This window comes from Saimiri boliviensis, chromosome 12, assembly GCF_048565385.1.
Source record: "Saimiri boliviensis isolate mSaiBol1 chromosome 12, mSaiBol1.pri, whole genome shotgun sequence".
NCBI classification, from domain to species: Eukaryota; Metazoa; Chordata; class Mammalia; order Primates; family Cebidae; genus Saimiri; species Saimiri boliviensis.
In genome coordinates, this window is record NC_133460.1 from 45,870,889 (window position 1) to 45,888,108 (window position 17,220).

Here is a 17,220-nt window from a genome sequence, read left to right on the forward strand (position 1 = left end):
CACATTGCATCCAGAAATACAATCAATGAAATGTTTTCTCTATTAAATAAATCAATTTTATTCAGTATTACTTTTTTTTTTTTTTTATACAGAGTCCAACTCTGTTGCCCAGGCTGGAGTGTGGTGGCGCGATCTCGGCTCACTATATGTCTCCTGGGATCAAACAATTATCCTGCCTCAGCCTCCTGAGCAGCTGGTATGGCAGACAGGCACCACCAAGCCCTGCTAATTTTTATATTTTTAGTAGAGATGGCATTTCAGCATGTTAGCTAGGCTGGTCTCGAACTCCTGACCTCAAGTAATCCACCTGCTTCAGCTTCCCAAAGTGCTGGGATTACAGGTGTAAGCCACCATACCCGCCCTAGTATTCTATTTCATAAAGTTGACAAGAGCAAATAAACAAAATAAAACAATGAAAACATACCAGATACAGCAAGGAAGTCATCGATGCTTGTAATGTCATCTACAGCTTCAGTGAGGACATGTATATGATTCTCCCATGTACGTTTGTACATTTCCATGGTGTTTTTTACCACCTGACTTTTGGGTCTTGCAGCCAAAGCAAGCGCAGCATTAATAATCTGTAAAGATAAGGATTGAAAAAATGACCTATTGGGTACAATGTTCACTATTTGGGTGACAGGTACACTAAAAGCCCACAAGTCACCAGTATGCAATATATGCATGTAAAAAATACCAATCTATAATTCCTAAATATATAAATACAAAAAATTAAAATGATATAAAAAAACTAAATTATATTCATTCAATATTAAACATAAAAATGAAATTTAAAAAATCTGTAAAGATATAGAATGTTTATCTAGTGATTTCTTTCTTTTCTTTTTTTTTTTTTTTTTTTGAGATGGAGTCTCACTCTGACACCAGGCTGGAGTGCAGTGGATCACTGCAACCTTCACCTCCCAGTTCAAGTGATTCTTTCACCTCAGCCTCTCAAGTAGCTGGGATTACAGGTGCACACCACCATGCCCTGCTAATTTTTGTATTTTTTTTTAGTAGAGACAGAGTTTCATCATATTGGTCAGAATGGTCTCGATCTCTTGACCTTGTGATCTGCCCTCCTCGGCCTCCCAAAGTGCTGGGACTACAGGAGTGAGCCACTGTGCCCGGCCAGTGCTTTCATTAAACATATTATGTGTATTAAAATTAGATTATTTAAAATAAATTAAATATGATTAAATACATTCATCCTCAACAATAGAAAAAACAATAAAATGTCTCCACATATATACAGTTTATATTGAAAATATAAAATGTTTTATATTTTTAATATAAATCATTTTTATTTTTAAATTTTTCCTACTGTCTCTATTACTGCAGAATGAGATTTTTTAAATATAAACTTTCTCACCATAAGCTCCATGAAGCTCAAAACACTTCTCTAAGTGATGACATCAGGCATTTAATCTATCTTTAAAGAACTAATGATTCTGGGAATTTAAACATGTCAATGTAGTCTTTTTACATTATTAAGTGATGAGAAATGGGTGCCTTTAACAGATTTTTCAAATTAATAAACAAAAAGAAATCAGAAAGAACCAAATTAGGACTGTAATTTGAATGTCCAGTGATGTCCCATGGATATTCCTGAAATATTGCCCTTGTTTCAGGAGAGAAATGAACAGGAACACTGCCATGGTGGAGAAAGACATTCTGGTGAAACTTTCTTTGGCATATTTCTATCAAATATTTAGCTAATTTCCTCAAAACACTCTCATAGTATGCAGATGTTATCATTCTTTGGCCCTCTAGGAAGTCATTAAGCAAAATGCCTTTAGCATACCCTAAAACTGTTGGCATAACCCTTGTTCTTGACTGGTCTGTTTTGGCTTTGACTCGATCACTTCTGTCTCTCAGTAACCACTGCTTTGATTATGGGGTCTTTCCGCATTTTATTTGTAAAGCCATATTTCATCTCTTGTTACAATTCTTCAAAAAAAGAATTCAGGATCTTGAAATCACTTATTTACTATTTCCACTGAAAGCTGTGCTGTTGTCTGCAGCTGATCTGGGCACAATGGTTTGGGAATTCATTGAGTGGAATGTTTGTTCAACTTTAATGTTTTAGTCAGAATTGTGTAAACTGAACCAATTAAGAAATCTATGCTGCTGGGTGTTACTTGTGCTGTTATTCATTGGTTATCTTCAATTAGGGCATGAATAATATAAAATTTTTTGATCACAAATTGATGTGGATGCACTGCTTCTGTGAGCTTCATCTTCAACATCATCTAGTTAAAATGAATTATCAGTTTGTAAACTGATGATTTATTTGGTGCACTGTCTCCACGAACATTTTGTAAAATATCAATAATTTTATCATTCTTCCACTCAAGCTTCACCATAAATATGATGTTTGTTCTTCAATTTTAGAAGAGTTTATGTTGCCTTTGATAGGTGGTTGATATAGCTTGGCTATGTCTTCACCCAAATCACATCTTGAATTGCAATTCCCATCATTCCTATGTGTCCTGGGAGGGAGCCGGTGGGAGTTACTTGAATCATGAAGGCAGTTACCTCCAAGCTGTTCTCATGAAAGTCAGTTGAGTTCTCATGAGACCTGACAGTTTCATAAGGGGGTTTTCCCTTTTGCTCAGCACTCCTCCTTCTTGCCGCATTATAAAGAATCACGTTTGGGTACCCTTCTGCCATGATTGTAAGTTTCCTGAGGCATCCCTAGTTCTGTGAGGCTATGAGTCAATTAAACCTCTTTCCTTTATAAATTACCCAGTCTCATTTCTGTCTTATTAGGAGCATTAGAATGAACTCTTTTCAAACTGATGTCTCTTATTTTTAATCCCTCACACTAGATCCATCAAACTAGAACCTATATTATTATAAGTTAGTAAAGGTTTATATTGGTGCAAAAATGTTGAATTCTACGCATGTTTTCATAAAACACATTTTTAATAAATGTTTTGAAGACCTTTCATACAATGACAACAATAAAAAGAAGCTTTTTCTACTGAATATCCTAAAGACTGCAACTTAAGTTACTTCCTATCAGCAAATTACTGAAGGTAGAGGCAGGAAAAAATTAGTTGCTTCAGAATAATATATTTAAATCCCCTTCTTTTATTTATTTTTTATAAAAGAGGAACATATTAAGTTTTAAGGAAACACACTAACTTTAGAAATTACTGTGCAGTATGCCTTGACTTCAGTTTTAGAGTTTTATTAACCTATTAACTTACAATGTACCTTTGTGTATACTGCAATGGCTCTGGTCTCTGGTGTTTCATTGTTCTTGTAAATGGACAACTATGTGCACATGTGGTTGTGCAGAAATTATGCCTTCACAGCAAAGTATACTTTTAAAGTACTGGTGTAAAACCCTCAGTGGAGATATGAAGTTATGAATATAAGACAGGCTATATTTTATAAGAATATTTTCACTTCTGCTGCTGATCATTTATCTGATTCGACACTGCACACTATGAGGAGGCTTTATCCTACTTGACGCTTCTGATACTTAACTTAAATCTAAAAGTAGACAGAATTCAGAAGAATTCTTCTAACCCTCTTAAGGCAGAAGAAATGTTCATCCCAATGTCACATTCCTAGAATTTTTGCCATATATCTAGAGAAAATAAAATGACCATCTTAAATCTTCTTCATGCAAAACTATTTTCAAAAAAATAAATTATGTTGCTTTCTGAGGAATTTTGTTTCTTTAGATTACGGTTGAGATATTTACATGTCAGTCACTTGACCCTGATAATTATTTAGTCTGTCAGTTCACCTTTGGAACAGTCACTTTTAAATTTAGGCCTTATTATATCTTAACTGGGTCATTCTAACAGCCTTACAGGTTTCTACTTCAGTCTCTACTTGCTCTGAGACATTCTTCTTAATACAAACACATTTCTTTCTCAAATACAGAAGTGACCACATCCACGACTTGTGGATAACCTTTGATAAATTCCTAGTGGATTGAAAACAAAAAACAAAAACCAAATTTCTTTTTAGTAATTCACAGTCTAAAACCATCCACCGGTTGGCTCTTACCTAGAGTTCACTCTGCTCTAATAATCTCACTGGTTTTAGCCTTTGTTCCAGCCACAGTTTTCAGCTCCATTTCCTTATCACATCACTTATCTTTGTACCTCTGTGATCGTTTTTGTAGCTGAATCTGCCTTAATGCCTTTGCTCCATCCCCTTTTCACTCCACTCCATGTCAGGAAACATTTTTTATATTTAACAAATCCATGGAAATATCACCACTTACTGCAAAGCCTGTCCTGGTTCCTAAACCCAGAAAATGGAATTGTTTTCTCCTTTGTGTTTACAAAATATTTTGTCCATATAAATAAAGAGTAGTTATTCCATTGCATGATTGCTCATCCATATGTCTGTTCCTGGGTAATTAGCTCCATTATAGGAAAGGCTATGTATTATTCATCTTTGCTTCTTTGTATACTAAACACATTAATTATCATAGCTGCTATACTTCTAAACTGTCCCTGAAAGAAACCATTCTGCTCACAGCCTACATTGAGAGGACAGCCACCAGGGAACGGGTTTGGTATTATTTTCTCTCTCTTCCACACTATTTAGGTCATAGGCAGGTACCTAATTCAAGAGGAGCTAACCTGTTGGCTAGCTCGTGATTGGTCATGAGGTTTGATATAAAAGGTTTTGGTGTTTTAATCAATCTTGAAAATTTGAACTAGAATTTATGGAGAAATCATTAGTTAGCAGTCAAGACCAAAGTTGAAAGTTTCTGTAGAGAGTAGTCATCTTATAAAATCAGAACCAGAGGGGGCCAGGGTAGCTGAAGCTACAAGGAAACTGGAGCCAAAGTGAAATGAAGATGAAACTGTGAGTAGACTGAAGCTGATATTTAAAAAGAAAAGAAAAATAGAAAGACAGAAATAAATAAAGCCTGGAGTAAAATAAGCCAGTGGGTGACAAGGAGAATAGGGAAAATCTAACAAGAGAGTCTAAAGCATCAACAGAGAGAAAATGATACTCAGATGAAAAAAAAAAAAAGAACTAGGAGTTGACTGTATTTGAGAGTATCCCATTTTGGGAAATACTACTAGCTATAATAGTAAAACACTAATGAAGTCCATACTTTGTATACTAAGTCCATACTTTGTATACTAAGTCGTACTTTGTATACAATGGTGCATGCACCACTGTTCCAAGCACTTTCTACATATTCACGCAACTAATTTCTTTAACCTAATTTTTACACCACAATGGGGTAGGTAGGTGTCGTCATCTCCATTTTCAGACAAGGTCACCAAGTTATTAAGGAGAAGTTGTCAACTTGACCTAGACCTTCATGCTTTTAATTGCCATACTATATTATCTTCTATAACAATATTATACTAATTTATGATGCTATGAGTGAGTGATGATCCTTAAAACTATAAACACATCACTGAAGAAAACATTACAATGCTTGGTATAAAGAAAAACAAAAGAGAGAGGCTGTGTGTATGTGTGTGTAAGGGACGGAGAGAGAGAGAATATACATAAAATTTGCAAGGTTAACCATTTATAAAACTCAGTGGCATTAAGTACATTCACATAGTTGTGCAACTCTCCAGCTCCAGAACTTTTTAGCCTCTCAAACTGAAATTCTGTACTCATTATACAATAACTTCCCACTCTTCCTTCCCCCTAGTACCTAGTAAGCTCTACTATACTTTCTACATCTTGATGCTGTCTATTCTTGATACTTCATATAAGTGGAATTATACAACATTTGTCCTTTTGTGTCTGGCTTATTTCACTTAGCACAATGTTACTAAGGTTTATTCAAGTTGTAGTAGGCATCAGAATTTGACTTTTTAAGATGAAATAATATTCCACTGTATATACAAACCATGTTTTGCCCACCCATTCGTCTGTCAGTCAATACTGGGTTGTTTCCATCTTTTGGCTGTTGCAAATAATTCTGTTATGACCATTGTTGTACAAATACCTGCTCAAGTCTTGGCTTTTGATTATTTTGGGTATATGCCCAGAAGTGGAATTGCTGGATTATATAACAAGTTTTCTTTTTTAAACAGTGTCTCACTCTGTCACCAAGACTGGAGTATAATGGCTCAGTCTCAGCTCACAGCAACTTCCACCTCCCAGGCTCAAGTAATCCTCCCACCTCATTCTCCCAAGTAGCTGGGATCACAAATGCACACCACCAACCCAGCTAATTTGTTGTATTTTTGATAGAGACAAGGTTTCACATTGCCCAGGCTGATCTACAAATCCAGAGCTCAGGTGATCTACTGGTCTTAGCCTCCCGAATTGGTGGGATTCTAGGTATGAGCCACTGTGCAAAGCTGACAATTTTAAATTTATGAAAATGCCAAAAATTTTATAAATTTTCCAAAGTAGCCACACCATTTTATATTCCTATCTGCAAGGCACAAGAGTTCCTATTTCTTCACATCCTGGCCAAAACTTCTTTTTTTTTTTTTTCTTTTAATCATAATCATCCTAATGGGTGTGAAGTGGCATCTCACTGAGGTTCTGTTTGCATTTCCCTATTAGTGATGCTGAACATCTTTTCATGTGCTTATAGACCAGCTGTTTATTTTCTTTGGAGATACGTCTATTCAAGTCTTTTGCCCATTTTTACACTGTTTTTTACTGTTGAGCTTTAGGAGTCTTTTACATATTCTAGTTATTAATCTCTGACCATGTATATGATTTGCAAATCTTTTCTCCCATTCTTTGAGTTGCCTCTTCCCTCTCTTGTTAATGTCCTCTGATACACAGAAGTTTTAAATTTTGAGGAAGTCCTATTGGTTTGTTTTCTGTGCTTTTGGTGTCATGTGCATCGTCAAACCTCATGCCATGAAGTATCCATCCATGTTTTCTTCGAAGAGTTCTATACTTTTAGCCACTATGTTTAAGTCTTTGATTCATTTTGAGTTAATTTTTTTATATGTTGCAAGGTAAGGGGCAAACCCCATTCTTAAGTTTCCCCAGCATCATTTGTTGAAAAGATTATCCTTCACCCATAGAATTATCTGAGCAGCCTCGTCAAAAACCATTTGACCATATATGCAAGGGTTTATATCTGGGATATTTATTCTATTCCATTGATCTATACGTCTGTCTTTATGCCAGTATCACACTGATTTGATTAAGGCAGTTTTTAATGAATCTTGAAATTAGGAAGTGTGAGGCCTCCAACTTTGTTCTTATTTTTCAAGATTATTTTGGCTACTTAAGGTCCCTAGAGATTCCATATGAAATTTAGGATGTGCTCGCATCTGTAATCCCAGCATTTTGGGAGGCTGAGGCAGGCAAATCACAAGGTCAGGAGTTCAAGACCAGCCTGGCCAACATGGTGAAACTCCGTCTCTACTAAAAACACAAAATTAGCCAGGCATGGTGGCGGGCACCTGTAAACCTAGCTACTCGGGAGGCTGAGGCAGGAGAATCACTTGAAATTTTGCTTGTATTTTTAGTAGAGACGGGTTCCACCACGTTGGTTAGGCTGGTCTTGAACTCCTGACCTAAAGTGATCCACCCACTTTGGCTTCCCAAAGGGCTGGGATTACAGGCGTGAGCCACTGCAACTAACCAGTGTTTTTTTCTCATAAAAAAACTTATCTTCTTAAATAATAAAATGAACACATATTCAACTGTAATATTTTAATTCTTTACAGAGAAAAATGACTTATTTCCCTTCACCTTCCCTTTGATGGGACAGTGGTGTCCTTCAGAAAAATTCTGTTTTGCTTTCAATATATGTGTGAAAATGGAGTAACAGTGTAGTAATTATAAAAATAATATTACTGAGAATCTGCAATGTGCTGGGCATGTTTCTAATTACCTGACTTGCATTAACATTTTTCATCCACTGAGAAAGATCTGATCAGTATCTTCGATTTGCTGACAAGACAATGGAGGCACAAAGAGATGAAATAACTTGCCACAAATTATAGAAGAAACTCTAGATTGGAAGCCAAGAGGCTCAAGTTAAAGCTTTACTTTGCTTCAAACTGACTTTACATCCATAAAAAAAAGTCATATTAAGCAGGCCGGGCATGGTGGCTCACACCTGTAATCCCTTTCTCCTTGGGAGGCCAAGGCAAGTGGATCACCTGAGGTCAAGAGTTCGAGACCAGCCTGGCCAACATGATGAAACCCTGTCTTTACTAAAAATATGGAAATTTATCTGGGCATCGTAGAGCATGCATGTAATAATCTCAGCTACTCAGGAGGCTGAGGCAGGAGAATCCCTTGAACCCAGGAGGCAGAGGTTGCAGTGAGCCAAAATCAGGCCACTGCACTCCAGCCTGGGCAAAAAGTGCAAAACTCCATTTCAAAAAAAAAAAAAAAAAAAAAAAAATTATACCACTCTAGGACCTATTTTCTCAGAAGTTGTAAGTATGCATACACTGGGGTGGGGTGTGGAGACAGTGTTTGAATTAGCCCATGACTCAGAGGTTCTTCAGATTTTAACATTTGATTTAATACTGATGCATATTCTTCTCTTGAAAGATTTCTAAAACAATTACTTAAAATGTGAAAATAAATCTACTTTCTACCAGTAATATAATTTCTCCCAGAGATAGTTCAATATTGGCATTGATACAAATAATCTTAAAAAGTTAGTTAATATAACAAAAGCACTTTGTGGATTAAAAAGATGATTTATTTGTAGTATCTATAGGTCTGATTACCTTGGTGTCACAGCATGTAGAGAAAATTAAAATAACTAGATATATGATGCCTCAAATATATCTAAGATTGCATGTGAGGGGAATTTATACAACACCCACTTAAACTGGTAACACCATCATAATTTCAGATTTCTAGCACCTGTAGTAATGGTATCAAATTCAGTGCTCTAATTCTGTTCATCCTTTTCTCAGTTGTTTAAATGATATTCTATTACCAAATATTTCTCACTTTCTATGCTGGTTTGTCCATGTTTCTTTATTTTGATAACTTTTTCCATTTTACCTGCTCTCATATTTTACTTCATCTATGGCAAATTATCTTTACACTTCGAATTATGGTATGCAATATGTCTCACCAGGAATCTCTGTAGTCAGAACTTTATGTTAAATGATAAAAGCATTTCAGAGTAGGGTGCTGAGGAGACAACTTGCTATGGACTCCAGGTTTACAATTAATGAAACTGCATTCAACATTGGCCTTACAACTTTGTAATCTTCTTATTCCATGAAGGGATGATCCCTGCTTGATAGGATTACTCACACTGAAACTTGTGACAAGACGTTCATTTGCCTTGGATACACATTTAAGAAACTAAGCTATCCTATTCTAGGGGTTAAAAGTATCTTTTAAGAAGGCAAGGGAACGAAGTTTACTTCTGGGAGGATATGTGAAAGTATATGCCAGTTTAAGTTTTTGTATCTCATAAAACATTCTGCTAAAGTTCAACCTAGGATTATTTCGGTTATGGAAACTGTCATAAGCAGGAAAAATAATGCTCTAAGAAGGTCTGTATAAGGCAGTAATTCCACATGAAAATCAAAACACTTATTTTACTGTCCTTATATTAAATATTAAGATTGGACAACCTACCAAATTAAATAAACAAAAGAGGAAAGGAATATGAAAAACATTGTTTGGCGTTCTAAAACAAAGCCACCAATAAGTAGGTTTCATAGACTAATAAAAATAGAATTTGGAGAGAGGCCTCCCATTTTAATCCAGCTCCATTACTTAGTTTTGCGTGATTTTAGACCAATTGCTTACTCTCTGAGCCTTAATTTCTTAACCTGTAATGGTCACTAAAATGCTTATTACAAAGGCTGTTGGTAGAGTTAAATTAGATTATGTAAATAATGCGACTAATAATCACCTGCACAGTTAGACACTTCACAAATGCTTGCTTTTTTTTTTTTTTGAGATGGAGTCTTGCTCTGTCTCCTAGGCTTGGGTGCAGTGCTGCAATTTTGGCTCACTACAACCCCTGCCTCCCACATTCAAGCAATTCTCCTACTTCAGCCTCCTGAGTAGCTTAGATTACACGTGCCTGTCACCACACCCAGCTAATTTACAAATGCTTGCTTTTATACAGATATCTTGAGAATAAAATAAAAGAATGCTTCAGGAATTTAAAAATATTATTTCATAAATATATTTATACACAGAATTTATAATTTTGTTAAACTCAACAATCATTTTAATATTCTAATTTTTAAAGTCTTAAATAGATATAGATAAGAAAAATTGAATCTACAAACACACTATTTTTTAGGACTTACCTGTAATATAAAACTAAAATGAGACAATTTGCCTTAAAATTATCTGATGCCAGTAATACACATTACAATTTAAGGTAATAAAAAATACTTTAACCGGCAATGATGGAAAAAAAAAATGTATACAACAGATTTTTAGGTCCATTATACTTTGCCACTGAGGGATTTAATAAGTTTAAAATTTGGAGTGGAAAAACATCTGTACTATCTCCCAAATCATTTCAGTTAAAATGGAGGAATTAAAAATGAATTTAATATTTTTGCCAAATCTTCTTTTAAAAAAGGAATTTTATGTCAGAAACATCTACAAAGTTTCCCTTTAATGTACCATCCAATTACATGTAGACATAAAGCCAAAATGTAAGGTATTCATTAATTGCTAAAGTGTGTTTTATATAATAAGAGGTTGGCAAAAATTTTTTTAAAAAAGCATATATTTGAAATGCCTGACTGCTTGGGATTAGACATATTCTTTGTAGACTTGGATTCAGCTTTGTTTTTAGCACTAAAATGAGTTCACATAACATTAGGAAATTTAACTTTCTTAATTGTCAAAGGATATCTGCTCTGTATCTACCATTTATCTAGGTTAGAAAACATACGACAGGAGAAACTCAGAAAATATTTCACTTTTAATGTTCTAAGGGAGAAAAGTCATACACAAATATTCAATAAAGGACAACTTGTATATGAAATCTATTATAAGCAACGTTTTCCCTGAATTGCAAGGGCATGTTAAGAAAATACGCCTACAAGTTTGGGTTGAAATAGTCAGGGTTGACTTCTTTCATTCCTCTCTCATTGTTCATGCTCTGACCTGCTCTCCTTCTCTCTCCTTCTGATGGGTTCCTAAAAAGTTTATTAATATTGTTGACCTAGTATTTTGACATCTAAGATACTATGTACATTGCTACAGCCCCAGTCTATGTTATTATTACCTCTTACAGTGACAACTGAGGCAGCTTTAGGTCTGTTTTTAGCCACTCTCTACAAAGTGATATTTCCAAATTACTAATTTCACAAAATTCCTGCCTCCTCTTTTATTATAGGTTCTAAGTGAAAGTACTCAATTTAGCCTAAGGCCCTGACATATTTGGCCCCTGCATATTTCTCTAGCACTTTTTCCTATTAATCCCCCACAATTTTCTACTTTTCCTTGTCTAGGGGCTTATCTATGCTTTTCTTTCTGCAGTGATTTACCTTTTATTAGGTAGCTCCAATTTATCAAGTAGAGCTCACCTAAAGCATTATTTTCTCATGAAAATTATCAAATTTAGGTCAGGTTCCTTAATTTTATATTGACATGTGTGAGTATTTATCTCACTATCTCATCTCATTATTTAGATGTTTATTAGAGTGATCATATGATTAATGTCTGATCTCTACTTTCCCTTGTTATAAAAAAGCAGTGATCTTAATGTCTTTATGTTATTTCCCCTGGGTACGTGGAAAGTACCAAATAGAATCCCTCTTCCCATGTAACCAGGGCTCCAGTCTAAGGGTCCTTCTACTTTGCAGGCCTACAAGTGTATTAAAGCCTCTTCCCAAGTGATCAAGTCTATCCCTACAGGGAACTCTTATACCAGTACCTATGTTGATGAAAATATGTCTACGTGGTCAGGTATGGAGGCTCACGCCTATACTCCTAGTGCTTTGGGAGGCCCAGGTGGGAAAACAGTTTGAGATCAGGAGTTCAAAACCAGCCTGGGCAACATAGCAAGACACCATCTTTACAAAAGAGTTTAAAAAAAGTTTTTAACGTACATATAAATTTATGTATAACTCTGCAGTCACAGAAAATAGGGCCATTGCTAAAGTGCACATTCAACGGCAAAATGTTCATCAAATATCCATATTAAGCTACTCTAAAGAGTATTCCAAGCTGAGGAACATTCGTCAATGGAGCGAATCGTCAGGATTTCCCTTGTTGATCCATCCTGTGCTCAACTCTAGTGAGTCTGGAGTTAGAAAAATGTAAACATTAAAGTGCCATTTCCCCCATGGAACTGCTATGCTCAAAGACTGACCATTTTGCTGTTTCTTCAGATTTTAATTCTATACTTGCTTAGCTAGAGATCAGAACAGAGAAATAAAGAATTCAAGCTGGAAAGGCCATTTAGAAATACTGTAGCAATTTGACCACACATTTAGGGAAAGAAAAGCTCTGTAATCTATTTAAATTGACCTGAAACAAAAGCTCTTTATTACCAATATAGGTGGTAGATTAAAAATAAAATATAATAAAAATAGTCAGATGCTGCCATTAAAAGTGAATATTATTGGATTTTTTCCCAACTTGTATTTTATTAAAATCAGATATAAATCATACATGTTTATATATATATATGTATATATATACATATATATATATATAATTCCCTGAGAATAGTGTCTTTCCTAAATTAAAAGCTTTGTCTAGTTTTCACAACTCAATCTTTGTATCTTTTTCCCTTAATCTGTCAAATTTGCAATATATAAAATTATTCAGTAAATTATATCATTTATAATAATTTAATAAATTATAGTATTTACTGAATAGCAAAGATCATTGGGAGTGATTTGAACACATAAATGAACTATACTAACTTCAGGTATTAATATTAAATTCTTTATTTTCTAAAGTTATGAAGCATTAAAGTTCAGAAAGAACATCTTTTTCACTCTGGAAATGGGGAAAAAACATGTTTTCTCATTAAATAATTACAAACATTACCATTTAAAATTTACTACTCTATTGGATAATTCCTCTTGGCCTCAACAGATTGTAAAAATTGCTAATGTTTATTTCATTCTCCAGAACCTGGAGTCCTTAATTGCTGAAGCAGATTCACTGGTGCATGCAAAGTACTGCAGTGATGCACTACTTATTGTAATAATTACATATTAAAGAAGCAACGGCCTACATTCAGTCAGACTCACTTTGTAAGTTTACTTCTTAAGGGGAAAAAAGTCCTGAATTACCAGTTACAAAATGAAATAGTTGATAGACAAAAATTACCCTTGGAAAACATAATCGATAATATACACTGGAAAAGAGCTCTTCTTTGTTGAGCACAGACCTCCAATTTTTAATTTAAAGTATTATTTATTTTGTTCAGGGCAGGTTTGAGCTGTAACATGCCTAGAAAGAGATAAATATGGTGGTGGTTTTTAATTACAGACTTGAATTCACTGGTCTATGTATAGACCCAGGAATATGATACTACTGTTTCCTGGGAGTTGGACTATGTAAATTAGATTCAGTAGTAGGACAGAAAGCTATGAATAAGAGGGAATTATCTCTGGGGAAATATAGGTGACAAACCTACAATGGCTTTCAGCATCTGGCAGGCTCTATTTGAAGAGCTAGTGTCATTCTATGTAATGGATTAGGAAGAACTGGATGCACTCCATAATGCAGGCCAAGCATAATTTCCATGATGACTGTGTCTTCTAGCATAGCAGACACTATAACTGCCTTCAATTTTCTAGTCTTATTTTCAACCCTATGGTGAGAGATAGGGAGAGAGAAGTCTGTATTTCTCCATAGTCAGTTGAGGCTACAGCAGCTGTGAAAGCAGGATTTGAGGGATAATTAACATGTAGAATTCACAGAATCATGACCAGTTGAATGTGAGAGAGAAGAATTCTGAAAGAATCAAGGACAGTCTCAAATTTATAGCTTGAATGACTTAATTAATGATTATTTCAGTGATCAAAATAAAGAACATAGAAGATATGGTTTCTGTGAGCAAACTTATTAGTAAAGTTATAGACATGGTGAAATTAAAATACTGCAGCAAATCTATGTTGAGATACATAGATTTATAACAGAAACAAAATGTGGAGAAGAAAAATCTATTTTTAGAGTCATCAACATATAAAGCTGTTGAAACGTGGGGATGGATTCAGTATCAGGAGTTGGGAGGACATCGGTTGGGGGTGGGGGGAGAAATTAATAAAGGTAATTCCTTCCAGTGGCTCACACCTGTAATCCCAGCACTTTGGGAGGCCAAAGTGGGCGGATTACCTAAGGTCAGGAGTTTGAGACCAGCCTGGCCAACATGGTGAAACTCCATCTCTACTAAAAATACAAAAAGTCACTAGGCATGGTGGCATGCCTGTAATCCCAGCTACTCAAGAGGTTAAGGCAAGAGAGTCACTTAAACATGGAGGTGGAGGTTGCAATGAGCTAAGATCGTACCACTGCACTGCAGCCTGGGTAACAGAGAAAGATCCCATCACAAAAAAAGAAAATAAATCCAATATTTGTGAATGTGGGCATAGGAAGAAATGCATCCAAAAGGAAATGTCCAGAGTAGTAATAATTTCAACAAGATGGCCATGGTCAATAGGATCAAATACTGAAGACTAGTCAAATAAGAGAAAGAAATAGAGGTTTATAAATTTTGGTACTTAAGCAGATACAGACGCTTTTAACAGAGAAGTTAAAGGTAGAATACCTATGACAGTAACCTGAAAGTAACATGATGAGAAAAAATGGATGATAGATTATTTGTAATTAATCCTAAATTTATTTCACAGGTACTTTCTCTTCATTGAACATTGCACTAAACTATATACTCTAGTTCTTTCTACCTCTCTCTTTCTTTCTCTCAAACTCTCTCTCTCTTCTGTTATACGACTGAGTATATAGGAAGGAATTTTATGTATCCTAAAATGTTTGAAGTGACATTTACATGGTGAAATAAGCTTCACTCTTTTGGGTCAACTGTGGAATAGAATAAAAAGCCTGAGGTTAAATCAGAAGCAATGCTTTTTCTGTCAAACACAGCTTTTACTGAAAAAACAAAAACAAAAACAAAAACAAAAACATATGAAATGTATAACTATGGGCTGTTCATTTGGTTGTATATAGCATAATTTTTTTCTCTTACAGAAATTGTTTTCACTTTCCAAGTAACTCGAATGGTTTCTTCAGTTTGACAAATGGTTATAAAAACAAGTTTGCAACATGAAAGAAAATGTGGCAATCCGCTCCTGCAGAAAAACTGATTATCAGCTTAAACAAGTCATGGAAACTAATAGCCAGGATTGCAATTACAGTCACAAAGACCAGACTACATATTTATGTCAAAGGGCATACAGTTCACTCACATTCAAGGTTCAATATGCTTGAATACAAAGACAAGATGGTGATTACACAGAACACAGTCCAAGAGATGACTTTATTCACTAACCTTGGAAAATCCTTCATTGAAATTAGATTTTTCTTAATTTATCTATGTTTCTTTGAGATAATCTCAAGGCGAACTTGTCTGATTCCAACCATTTCCCTTGTTACAGTGCTTTAAGAATGTAGTCTTGACCAGGCACAGTGGCTCGCTCCTATAACGCTAATACTTTAAGAAGCCAAAGCTGGAGGATCACTTGGGACCAGGATTTGAGACCAGCCTGGGCAATGGAGACCCCACCCCTACAATTTTTTTTTTTTTAACTTCTCTGTGAAATTACCAAAATCAGCAAAAATGGGTTAATATTCTCCTCAAGGCAGAAAAAAAATCTCCCTAATTTCCAGGTTTTTCTCTAAGAACTTTTACTATACTAAAAGGATAAAAGATCCAAGTAATTCCTCAGAGCATATCACAAAGTTATCTTCCAGAAACACCCTCCACATCGTCATTGCATGGCATAATAACCTCCCTATCATGAAGCAGTAAAGAATCAATCACAGATATGTTGTTAACATTGCATAACACACAGTTTCTCAGGGACTGCCTGCTTGAGGGTCTCCTAAGACACTATGGCCTCATTGCCTGAAAACAACCAGTTTCTCACTGGCTACTCTTTAATAACACAATTTTTTATTTTTCTTTTTCCCTCCCTCTTCATTTAATTGAGGTGAACAGGAGAGCAGATAGGGTGATGTTTGTATTGATCAAATAAGTATTTTTGTCATAAAAATCAGCAGAAGCCTCTATTTCAGCATTTTGAGGTTGGTGGTCTTAGAATCTTTAGGGTGATTGATTTTATTGGACTTAGCAAAGGCAGACTTCCTTTTTCTGGGGAAGATATGTTTCTAGATGTTAGTGCTTATAAATCTGCTATTAGGTGCTGGTATATTTAGTGACTTTGGTTCTATGGAATTTGAACTTGAGAAGTCCTTCCTGTGGCAAATTTAAAAATAGAGCAGCGTTGCAACCAACATAACCAAAAAGAAAGTGCTCACCTTTCTGACAGTTTAGCCTGAGCGCTTCAAGAGCAGACACGTGACTCTCCTGAATCAGGCATTTGAGACTTTACTGCTGAACCTTTGAAATAATTATCAAAAGGTGACTTACATATGCTGTTAGATAGACTAACCACTGAAAGTGTGAGAAAAACTGCTGATTTTAAGTAGTCTGTTGGTAGGAAATGCTATGGACTGAAAGAAAAGATCCATGTCTTCTGTCACAATACTGTCTTACTGTAAACAAATTCTATCCTAGCGAGAGGTTCACTGAACAGAAAGGAACATATTTAGAGACAGTAAATGTATCAGGTTTAACTGATTTTCATAATGGTGTTTTAAAAAAAAATTCCCCACCCTTATTATTTTATGATTTTCTAACTTACCAGTTTCATTTTTTCACACATTACCATTTATCCACCTACCCTGTAGAACTTCTGTTCAAGTAATACGGTGTTTGTTAAACGACTATTGTCGTCATCATTGCTGTTATTGTCATAATTATATTACTCACAGTGTTGTTTAAAACCTTGTTGCTCAAAGTGTCATCTGCTGACTAATACGACATCTGAAATGAGTAACTGAGACATAAGTCTCAATCATCAGGGTTTATTAGCCAGCTTTAGTGTACATCCGGAAAAACAGGAGCCACAGACACTTTTGTTTTTCCAAAGAGGTTTTATGTGGGTATTTATAAATTTCCTTAAAGTGGGAGAAAGTATGTAGAAAGAGGTGTAGGTAAGCAGTAAGGCAAATGGTTACATTCCTAGGAGACTTGGGTTAGTGCCCAGTAAATCCACATTTACATAAGAGAAAGTGAATGTT

The 17,220-nt window shown here is 35.2% G+C and overlaps 1 protein-coding gene across 6 annotated transcripts in view; it reads right to left on the reverse strand.

The window, feature by feature from the left end:
- Positions 1-17,220, reverse strand: part of CTNNA3 (catenin alpha 3) — a 1,773,069-nt gene that overhangs the window by 591,225 nt on the left and 1,164,624 nt on the right. For all 6 annotated transcript variants that reach the window (XM_074382308.1, XM_003928685.4, XM_074382306.1 and 3 more), the window contains one exon: positions 425-581. In XM_074382308.1, the coding sequence (XP_074238409.1) occupies positions 425-581 (157 nt within the window). The remainder of the gene's footprint in view (positions 1-424; positions 582-17,220) is intronic.